Below are 11611 nucleotides of genomic sequence, written 5' to 3'. Positions count from 1 at the left end.
ATGCTTTTTGGTATAAGCATGATGTTGAACTCGTAGTCCTATTGTTATTCCAGACTTCCAGCACTGAGTCTAAAACTAAACAAAAAACCTCACCCCACACCACCCACCCACAAAACATCTAATAACCTTTACAGTTTCTATTTCAAAGGTTTTGTTACATTAATTACAAAAATGGCACCACTTCTAATCTTTTTTTCATTTTTTCAAATCAGTCCTCTTAAAGCCTGGCAGTTTTTCAACCTGCTACTAATTGCAGCCCTCTGCCTGCTATGCTCCTGAATAGCTGTTAACTGCATTTAATGTGATTATATACAGCTTTCACATGCAACACATTCAGACATTTTTTTTTTTCCCAGTTTCTCATAAAACTAAAGATTTAATTTTGGCCTTTAACCCATTTTAGCTAAAATAAAAACATGATCAACTCCATAGGTATTCTTAAATGAGAGTAGGTTTCAGGGTTTAAGCAAAATTCTAAATCCAAACATGTCTTCAAACATTACTGTGGCTAAGCCTCCATTAAGACTTAGGAAATAAATGAGTCTCAACACACACCTTAAAGATCAACAAATTTATGCTAGCGTGGGCCAAGGAGAAGATGCTGAGGGCAGATTCCATACTGAAAAACTTTTTAAACTCACCTATACTTTTTATACCAATTCATTTCTAATGCAGGAATTCAGATGAGAAAAAGGACAACTTTTAACCCTAGCTGTGTCTCCCCATACTTGCAGAACTGAAGAGAATTTATGCATGCTCAAACCAGCATCTCTAGGCAAAAACAAGAGTATCTCATGTACATGTATCAGGTGAAGCACTTTATCCCACAAAACACCTTGCTATCCACAAGCATAACCAGCTTCATGTACTAATATTTCACAAAATTTGCAGTAGCAATTTCTCCTTAAAAATGTTTTCTCTCATTGACCATGCCACAGCAACAGGAATTTCGTTTTGCTTTTCTGAACCATGCATTCCGCTTTCTAGGGAATTGTTCCACAACAATGCAGAGAAAAACACAGATTAGTTTGTGCAAAGCTTCTGGAGTCTGAGTGCCAATAACAAAAGCATCTCAGATTTTCCTGTAACTACCAGTTTGCACTAATTAAGAAAGAGAAGGAAAAAAAAAAAAAAGGAGGTGCAAATGCACATCTGGAGAAGGAGCCAGCTGTTCCTGAGCAGCTGGAGAGAGGCAGAACATCCCATCAGTTCAAAACAACAGTTGGTCTGAGGACAGGCACTTCTAGAAACAATTTTGCTGCTTCTTTCTGAGGAAAAGATTGTTTTAGACTTAACGTAAGTAGCTTGCATTTTCACATTTACCTATAGGCGTTCGTTTATCCCATCGTATTTGCAGTCAAATTTCCTACAGGCCCAAACTACTTAGAGATGCCCAGCCTTTAACCCATCAAAATTGTGCTATGAAAACTTTTCTTACTCCTTCTGTATTACTAGCAATTAAAATTACTACAGATTGTTGCACATTTTAATGAAAAATATGCCTCAGAAAAATACTCTAAAGATGCTAGTCACTCTCTATATACTGCCCTAAAATAGCTCAAAACAAATGCCATCATTTAAACTTTCTTGCAGATACAGATCTTTCACTTTCCATCACAGGCAAAAAGATTTTCCTAAGAGCTTGTTTCTGTACAAAACATCCTTTTCAGACATTAATTATGGGGAAAAAGTTCCAGCACCATTAAAGGTCCGTAACATTAAACTGTTATATTTGAAATAGCCTTTTTAAAGTATATTTTAAGTAAGACTAAAAATCATAGGTTGAAAATACTATTTAAAGGGTGTTTTCCTAACAGTTTTGTAGAAACTGTGATACCTGTTCAGGTTTGGATGCTGAAAGAATCCAGCTCAACACCAAGGAAAGTCTACTGTGATCCTGTTTCACCCTCCTGAGGGACTACTGAAGCTCTTTATACAAATTTAGCGTGACTGAAAACAGACACAAGTCTCAAGCCCTCAGATTCGTGATTTTTTTTTTTCAGGTGCTCATAACGAAAGTTATTCTTGGAACTTCTTTACAAAAATCAAGGGTGCTGCAAGAAACTGCAGCTGCAGTTCAGCAGATCGTACTCTTACCTGTGTCTCCGGGATGCTGCTTCCAACAACAGCTTCACAGTTTAGAAGGCACAAGTCATGAGAAACGGCAATATGGCCAGATAAAAGACGGAAACGCAACAAGGAGATTCTATGAGTATTTCATATAGCAGAGATTAAAAGATAAGTGCGTAATTCTTGTAGCATATAGAGATGCTGTATGCTCCCAAGGCCAGGTGGGAGGCAGTGTTTTGACTCTTGTTTTGTGCTAATAGTGGGAATTACCTATTTCAGAACAGAAGGCAGAGTCCTCTGGTGGTTAAATGAAATGGGCAATAGAAGCTATTATTCCCCACTCCCAGTCGCAGCTTGCCTACTTGCAGAGAATGGAAATTCTCTGCTTGTTTTCCTGTTTGCACCTACAAGCCAATTTGATACTGTGCAAGTAAAAAGTGACAAGGTGATCGATAATATTATACGCAACAGAAGGGAAAGGAAGGGAAAGAACAGTAGAAGAGATCAGCTGTTCATCTGAGGAATGGGTAAGCAACAGCTGGTTAGGAACAACCAGAGATTTCAGGAGGCAAGGTGTGTAGCAAAAGAAACAGAATTGAACATATACACACTTGTTCACCAGGTTGGTTGAGTAAAGGAACCACCACTGTAATCGCTGAGAAATATGTCTGCGTGTCTAAAGCCTGTATGGCATTTATTACTGATTATGACAAGTAAGTTGAGTAGAATCAGCTGCTGAGGATTCCAACTCTGTTCCATAAATACAGTACTGATAAATAGGAAATGTTTTGCTTCAGAAAGCTAGAGAAGTATTGTATTCCCCTCAGGTATCAATCAGGATGACTGCAGTTCTCAGACTAGAGCGATGCAGGAGATGCAGATGATGATGCAAAGAAGACCGATGGACTGATACCTTATTTTTCTAATCCAAAACACCAGCCCTTACTACTCTTCCCACTAATTCTTTGAATAAGTAAGGAGTTCGGTTGTACCAACTGAAACCAAAGTTGGCAAAAACAAATACTTAACATTAAAGTAAATATAACCTGATAGCTCTCTCTAATAAAATGAAAGGAAAGTAAATAACGCAGGAGGCTCAATCCTTTTAAGCAAAGATCCATACCAGCGAAGTTTTTGGCTGTTACTACTAGTAACAACTGTTACTAGTCAGGAACCGCCCACAAGTCTGAGTTCGTATTGTATTTACCGATATCTACATATACCTACATGAGGGTTTCTACTGACAGGAATTATATACTGTCTCTTTACAACATACTGCAAATTGATCTTTGAAATTCAATTCTCAGTGATATTCATTATGTGTTTCGAAAGCCTCTCATCTGCTGAAGCATTCAGCTACTGCAAAGCTATTAACAAATTTCGAATTTCTTCTTAAACAGGAATATTATCTTCAGGACTATAGGATTACAGCTAATTTATCTTTAAAGTGAAGACCATTAGTAGAATAAACCGTTTTTTTTCCCTTAAAAAAGCGATATATAGTTCTCAGCCTACAAGTTTGCAGAAGAACATACTATAGTTATTTTGAAAAATTATTTCTGTATTTACTTGTCAGAATAATTTCACAATTCCAAAACATGGATTTACATCTTCAGCTGCTGATAATTATGCTTAGAGAAAAAAGTAGTTAACAACACTGCTTTCTTTCTTGTGTTTTTGAACTGTTCCTCTCATTAGTATTTTGTGGTTTTTTCCTGTAGGTTAGCTCCCTCTCCTTTAGTAAGCCTACATACTTAATATAAGCGGGAGTACACAAAGAACAGATTGCATTAATTCAGTCTTCTGTATTCAGTATTTACCTGAAATACAGTAAAAAGTTCATTATAATGTCATTAGGGCTTTAAACCATACAAAATTTTAATTCAAAACCCACACTGCCTTTTTTCCTTTCCTTTTTCTGTTTTCCACTGTTAGACAATGCAACAGGGTTCTTTTCTTCACGGTCATCTTAACTTTTTACCTGTACTGAGCTTGAGAGAGTGCTGCAGCCTTTGGGTTTTAACCACAGGAGATGTTCTTGTTTTATAGAACTGTTTCCAGGAATAAAGAACTGTTTCCTGGAACAAAAAGAACAGCTTGTAAGCATTTCTACTTATCTCGAGTTTGAAAAGAATCTTAGTTCCTACAGCTCTTCTGTATTTGTGATTTTCAGCATTGATTTGTCGTCTTCTACGAAAATTCACTTTCACCCATCTCCCACACCAGCACCAGTTATCTCCTTTCACCCCAGCGGTAAATAATTGATTGGAGACCTTTGGTTGCCTGGAGGAAGATGAACACCAACCCGGCCTCCTCGCCCGCTCCCCGCAGCCTGGCGTGAGGAACGGGCGAGTAACCCACGAGCGGAGCAGGGGCCCGCCATGAGCTCAGCTCATTTACAAACGCCCGGAACACTGAGGAACCAGGCGCCAGAAATCCAGTCCTTTAGCTAACAGCTTCCAACGCGCAGCGCGGTCGCCCTTCCCAGAGGCGGGGAAGTTCGTACGAGGACGTTCGTCAGGCTCTTCCGAGGCCAGCTGGGAACCAACGCGGGGTACGGGAGAGAAAGGAGGGAAAACCGCCACCAATTAGGAAGGCTGCCGTAAAATTACACTTCGGCCGCCAAAACCCCCGATACCTGACGGAGAGCAGCCGCCCCCCGGGAGCCTCCCCCCTCAGGAGGAGGGCGGGGAGACACCTCCCCGCCGCGCCTCAGCCTTCACCGGGCCGGGCCGCCGCAGCGCGGCGCGGCGCCTCCGCGCCCCACACCGCCGCCCACAGGCTCCTGAGGCGGCGCGCGCTGGCGGGCGGGAAAAGGCTCCTCCCCCTGCACGTATCGGCGGTGACGTCACGCGCGGGAATTCTAGACCGTTCCAGGGCCGTGACGTAGGGCGGCGTCATTCCAGAAGATTCGGCCGGTGCCCATATAAAACCCGCGGAAGAGGCGGGGCGACGGCGATCGGCGATCGGGCGGTAGGAGCGGCGCGGCCGTGGTGGTGAGTGCGGCCCGCCGGGCCTCCGCGGGGTGCCGGGCCTGTTCTGGGGCGCGTCCTGGGCGGCGGCGCGGAGGGGGCAGCGCGGTGTGACAAGGCGCGTCCTCCCGCAGGGCACCATGGTGAAGGAGACGGAGTACTACGACATCCTGCAGGTGAAGCCCAATGCCTCCTCTGAGGAGATCAAGCGCGCCTATCGCAAGCTGGCGCTGAAGTACCACCCCGACAAGAACCCCAGCGAGGGCGAGCGGGTACGCCGGGGCTGGCCGGGGGCCGGACCGGGGCTGGGGGGGCCGCCCGCCCGCCGTGAGGCGGCAGCGCTCCCGGCGGCACCTGCGGCGCCCGCCTGCGCTGGGCAGGGCCGGGCCCTCCGGCGCGGAGCTGCGGGGGGCCGGGGCCGAGCCCGGGCCCTGCCCGCCCCGGCCGGGCTTCCCGCAGGCGCCGCCGGGCCTCAGGGCGGGCGACTCCGCCGGGAGAGCGCGGGGGCTGGCGCGGAGCCGCGGGTCGGGCAGGTGCCGGTCGGTGTTCACGTACAAAGGTGGGAAGCGCGCCCGTAGCTTCACTTTAAAATGCTGCTTTGCTCAGAGGACCGACATAACGCCCTTCCTGCGGCACAGTGCGACGAAATGAAGGCTCCCGGTCTTCCAAGTCTGTAAAAGACATCTGAAGCTGGCGGCAGGCCTGATGGCCCAGCTGTGGCAGGGGGGGATGCCTTAGTTCCTCCTCTTGGACGCGGTTCCTACCGCTCTCCCCGTATTTGCCAATGGGAGCTCATTCTTGCAGAGGTGCTGGTTAAAACCGGCAAAGCTGAAAGGATTTCTAGTGTCCTAATGGCCGTCGTGCTGTGTCAGTGTTGCAAAGGCCAGTGGTGGATCCAGCTGCCAGCACTACTGTGCGTGCTGGGGTTGCGCTGGATGGATTTGTCTTCCTGACCAGGATGAGTTTTCTTCAGAGGAAATGCTAGTGCAGATGTACAAGGTAACTATCCCGAGGAAATCGCTGGGCTGCACATGGGTGGACTGTTTACAACAAAACATTTTACATGCAATTAGCAGAGACCCGCTCAACTCCACGTGTTGCCTAGGAGGAAAAGTGAGCACCACAGTTGGAGAACTATGGAAAACCTGGATGATAGAATTATTTACCTAAAGGCTGGTCTGGTAATGCCTTAACATAAGAACAGAAGCTCCATATTTGTGTACCTAGTACACTAATTTACAAAACTCAAGCTAGTTAAATAGTAACATAGTCAAAGGTAACCTCTTCCTCTTCTGCTTTTATTTTTGGCCTGCTTTTTTACTTGTACCACTTTACCTGGTCATAAGTAAATCATGTTTAAAATGGAAGTAGTCTTTTCAGTAATAGCAAATAGTGTTTAAAAACTGTCTTGGTCATCTTAGTAATAGGAAACTTTTGGTAACTATTTTAAAAAATCCCTTAATATTTTTGATACAATGTATGTTTTGATTTGTGTCTAAATCCTTCTGTTTGTGATGAGTAAGCAACACCAGTGTCTGGTCACTTAAATGTCTGTTTAGTTCTAGCTGGATGTAGCAGCTCAGCAGGCATGAAGGATCCCTGTGTAGCTCTAGAATGACTGGCACTGCTGCGGCCATTGAGCATCTGGGGACCTCCAACACTTGGGGGATAGTATCGTATATCCCTTTCGAAATGGATTTGTTAGAGGTGCATAATGGTTGCAACTGCCCCAATCATCAAAGTGTAGTGTGCATACGCTTGTAAGTTGGATATGACTGAATTAAGCCCACTTGTAACATGGGAGGAGGGGGGAGATGGAGAAAAGGGGTGGTTTTCCTGGACAAAAAAGTGTACTATTATAGTCTATTACGCATTTGTTTAGGGAGTTTCCCTTTGGAAAAAGACAAATGCTATAAGAGAGTGCTGTAGTGGCTCAGTCTGAAGATGGAGTTGCGTATGAGAGGGTTACTTTTCCTCTTGGTCATAGTTGTTCAGAGCTTCTTTTTTCTTTTTAGTTTAAACTCATATCCCAGGCATATGAAGTTCTGTCGGACCCAAAGAAAAGGGACCTCTATGACCAGGGTGGGGAGCAGGCTATTAAAGAAGGAGGCCTGAGTGGCGGCAGCTTCTCTTCACCCATGGACATCTTTGACATGTTCTTTGGTGGTGGAGGCCGAATGAATAGAGAGAGAAGAGGTACACAGTTCTAAACAAGTTCTAGAAACTCTAACCATGCACTTAGGCATAAAAGACCTGTGCTACGGTACTGCTGTTCTGCTAAGTGCACATAGTGTGGATATTACTCGTTGCAACAATAGATCAAGTAAACTGTGGTTCTTTTTAGTTACTCTAGCATTAAGATTCTTATAAAGTAGATAACGTGACGTAGCCATAGCAATCTTTCTCATGAGTTCTGTTTATTTTTTGTTAAAGTGGGTGTGGGTAATCTGTAGGGGAGGGGGAAGCGTTGGTAGGTTAGAGCCATTGAATTAGACCTGTTTTAAGTTACTTTTTTCCAGATGTGTGCCTCACTTGCTCATATGCTTTGGGCAGCTTGCTTCAAAGGACACCATCAACTTAAGTAATGTTAAAACTCATGACAATATTTGGGAGAAATTATGTGAAACTGAGTACAGAGTGCTGCCAGAAGCACAGTATGATTTCTGTCTTTTTCCATGCCTGGTGGCTGTTGAAGGAGCAAGTAGTAACTTGATGTAAAATCTTTGAAATTACGCTGTGAAGTGGCATGGAAATTTATAGGTAGGCATAATAGCAATCTCTAAATTGACTAGATCTGAAGCTGGTAGTGTCCTTGCATCTTGCTGTTTCGGTTAAGCTTACAAAATTAGGGGTAGGAGCAGGGATAGGGTGGTTTTAATGATGCTTTGCTTAATTACAGCTAAACTTTATGTTCTGACATAAGTGGGTGCAGCTCAGTGGAAGCTGATGGAACTGCACATGCTTTTGAGGGGGCTGAGTTGTATTCAAAGTTTGGAATGAACTTTACATTTCTTCAGTGAGACTGTGCATGTATGAACAAGTATAGAAGCCTTTAAATAAACATTTGTCCATATGACAGCTGAACCAGAATTAATCTTTCTTTCTTGGTTTTTTTTTTAAAGGCAAAAATGTTGTGCACCAGTTAGGTGTATCTCTTGAAGACTTATATAATGGTATTACAAGGAAACTGGCACTGCAAAAGAATGTGATTTGTGGAAAGTGTGAAGGTAAAAAATCAAGTAGTGGTTTCAGACCCCTCTTAGGATAGGCTTTTGGGTTTTCTGTTCATTGGGTTTTTTTAAAGAACAGTGGGGGTGCTGGGAATAAAGTGTGGGGGGGTTATTTTGATTTTTTTTCTCTCTCTTTTTTGTTTTTTCCCCCAAAAAGTCTGCCAGGGTATTTAGTTCTTTTTTTTATGCTTATCCAAGGATAAGGGTCTCTTAAACATAGTGCTATGAAGTTATTGTTCTAATGGCAGACTTAAACTCACTGCGAATTTTAGTTCAGGGTACCTAAATTAAAAGTATCTTAATCCAGAACTTTAATAAATGGCTGTTTCGTTAAACTTTTTTTTTAATTGCTGTGGGAAGAAGTCTAGCTTGTATTAGTCAACTTGTTCTACAGCTATTAAGTACCCATAATGACTGGTCTTCTTTGAGGTAAATATCAATGAGGTCTTGTATCCTAGTACTCTATTAAATACTTCACAAGCAGATTCTTTCCAAAGTATTGATGGAATGTCTAGGTCTTGAAGTCGGTATGCTGATAGTTGCCTGAAAACCAATATTGGGAGGTGGGGCAGAGGCTAATAAAAAGCTGTGCATAGAAAACTTGACTGACTTTTGCTTGTAGAAACGTCTAACTTGTGGGGCATGTTTTGTGATGGAAACTAAATTCCAGTTACATTGGAAATCCCTTACTGAAGTTAAGTTGCCCTAAATGTGCTCTCAAAGTCAATGAGTTCCAGCCTGACTACTGTAGAATAACTTTTTTTTGAGACTGAGATCAGATTTAACTTTTCTGTCAAAGGTTATGGTGGGAAGAGAGGAGCAATAGAAAAGTGCCCTGTGTGTAAAGGAAGAGGAATGCAAGTTCTAGTTCAGCAGATTGGACCTGGCATGGTACAACAAATCCAAACTGTGTGTCCAGAATGCAAAGGCCAAGGTGAAAGAATAAATCCGAAGGACAGGTGTGACAACTGCAATGGCTGTAAGGTTGTAAGAGAGAAAAAGATCATAGAAGTTCATGTTGATAAAGGTAAGAACTGTGTATTTGTTCTGTCCCCCTAATCATAGTCTATAGTTCTGCAGAGAATAAATGGGTTTCTTCTCTCCAGGTATGAAAGATGGTCAGAAGATAGTATTTCATGGAGAAGGTGACCAGGAGCCTGATCTGGAGCCTGGTGATGTTATAATTGTGCTTGATCAAAAGGATCACAGTGTCTTTCAGAGGCGAGGGCATGACTTAATTACAAAAATGAGAATTCAACTCTCAGAGGCTTTATGTGGTTTCAGAAAGACCATTGAAACTCTGGATAACAGAGTTCTTGTCATATCATCTAGGCCAGGTAGGTCTTAAGAGTTCTGATGCTATATAAAGTGCTTGCCTGTTTCATTGTGCCTGGACTGGGGGCTTTGGGGGGTTGGTTTTGTTTTTAACCAGTTGATGCAACAGATTCAAAGTACACTTCCAGTCTTTTAGTTTAGTTGGTTGTCGTTCTTGTCACTTCTTCTAAAACATTACATGCAGAATTACAGCTAAAGCTGTCAAATGCTTAATAAACTTCAGCCTTAGTTAGTGGATAGCCAGGAGAATATTCAAGAAGCCAGAAACTTAAACTCTACTAGATTATTTGTTAACTCAGCCTGAAAGCTGTGCGAAGAGAAGCTGATTGTCTTAAGAGTAGAGGAAATAGCCTAAATAGCCTTACTTCTGTATAGCTTGGCTTTAGTCCTTTTCAGTCTGCAGCCTTTTCCATGAGTTGCTTAGTGGTCTCCCTCAGATGCTGTAGGAACACTGCTTGTGTATAACCCTGCTTTTCATGGTTATGAAATGTCTGTCACGTAAGCTTACCTACAGTTCTTGTCTCTGTGTAGGTGAAGTGATAAAACATGGTGACCTGAAGTGTATCTACAATGAAGGGATGCCTATCTACAAATCTCCAATGGACAAAGGCAGCTTAATTATACAATTTTTGGTAAGTTGACTGCTTGCTTTTCTGTAGCAAAGATACCTGTGTTAGCATCAGGAGTAACTATTCATTTTATTTAAAAAAAATAAAATTGTAGGTCCAGTTCCCAGAGCGCTACTGGCTCCCAAGGGAGAAACTGTGTCTGCTGGAAGCTCTGCTCCCTCCACGAGAAGATGTTATGATTACAGACGAGATGGATCAGGTAGACCTTGAAGACTTTGATCCAAGTGAGCAAACCTACCGTAACAGTGGGGGAGAAGCATATGAAGAAGATGAGGAGGGTCCAAGAACAGGAGTACAATGTCAGACATCTTAAAGCAAGGTGGATGTCATCTAAAATGTAAATTTTCACAATGAAAACTGCATGGCTGTAATAGCCACTGCTTGTGGGTTTTGTGTTCAGCAAATTGAGTTGCTGCGCTGTCAGTATCACCTTTTTGTAACTAATTTATATTGTGTTCTTGTAGTCTTTATATATAAAAACAAATTGCACACAGCTGAGAACAAACTGAGTTGGTATACATGTTTCCTTTGCTGTGAAGTTTCTCAATTTATTTCACCTATGCTATTTATATAAGACTTTGGCAGTATTGATAGAGGCTAAGTGGAGTGTCTTATGTAAATACTTTCATACTGGAAAATTAATTTCATAGAATAAAGATAGCAGAAATAACATCTTCACATTTTATCATGTTTCTCTTGTACTTTCAAAGCCAGTCTAGAACCCCTTTATTTAAATAAGTTCCTCTCAGCTCAGGCTCCTCTATCACCTAGTCTAGATTGTTCTCCATGTTCAACTTTGTGTTAGTTGCAACACTTGTACCTGTCTCATTTTGTATTTCAAAAGCCTTTTGTGCATGCCTCACTCCTTGCATAATAACACTCTTCCCTGCGTGCTGCTGCTCTATTGGAGTAGCATTCCTTCAGCTGCTTAGTTCTGTGTAAGTGTAACTGAGGGTTATAAGGTGTCCTTCTAATGTGTATAGAGCATATTCCTCATACTTCCAATTAACATACCAGCAAATACTTCTAAATAAAATTCTGATCTTTCAGAAGCTCAAGCTCTGTATTTCAGCCTTCCCTGGAAACGGTTTTTACTTATTCCTAGGCATTGTGTACTTGAGCCTTAACTAAGATGAATTAAACCAAAGCCACATGTGTTGGATATAGAGCTGCTGTTTTATACCATGACAAGATACCATTGTAGAATGATTGTATTAAAGCTTTTTTTCTTTTACCCGTTTTCTAGTAGAGCTTGTATTAAGTCAGGGTTGGAAACAATTAGCACTCTTTAGTGAAATTAAATCACCATGAAAGAAGGAGTTACATGTCACCATACAATTGCTGGAATAGGTGTTCAACTCAAGTGACCCTACTG

The 11611-nt window shown here is 42.5% G+C and overlaps 1 protein-coding gene across 7 annotated transcripts; it reads left to right on the top strand.

The window, feature by feature from the left end:
* The first annotated feature begins 5181 nt into the window (after nt 1-5181).
* Nucleotides 5182-11470, top strand: DNAJA4 (DnaJ heat shock protein family (Hsp40) member A4). Of its 7 annotated transcripts, none has more exons than XM_059823889.1 (7): nt 5182-5218; nt 7058-7238; nt 8165-8269; nt 9072-9299; nt 9379-9609; nt 10139-10239; nt 10331-11470. In XM_059823889.1, the coding sequence occupies exons 1-7, from the start codon at nt 5183-5185 to the stop codon at nt 10547-10549; spliced, it is 1101 nt and encodes a 366-aa protein (XP_059679872.1). In that variant the 5' UTR covers nt 5182; the 3' UTR covers nt 10550-11470. The 7 variants fall into 7 exon arrangements, with proteins under 7 accessions (XP_059679872.1, XP_059679871.1, XP_059679873.1 ...); XM_059823888.1 differs by having other exon boundaries at nt 5182-5314; XM_059823892.1 differs by lacking the exon at nt 5182-5218 and adding an exon at nt 6784-6802.
* The last annotated feature ends 141 nt before the right edge of the window (nt 11471-11611 follow it).

Source organism: Gavia stellata, chromosome 13 (genome assembly GCF_030936135.1).
Source record: "Gavia stellata isolate bGavSte3 chromosome 13, bGavSte3.hap2, whole genome shotgun sequence".
NCBI classification, from domain to species: domain Eukaryota; kingdom Metazoa; phylum Chordata; class Aves; order Gaviiformes; family Gaviidae; genus Gavia; species Gavia stellata.
The sequence above is the reverse complement of the archived record's forward strand: the minus strand, read 5'-3'. Positions and strand labels throughout refer to the sequence as shown.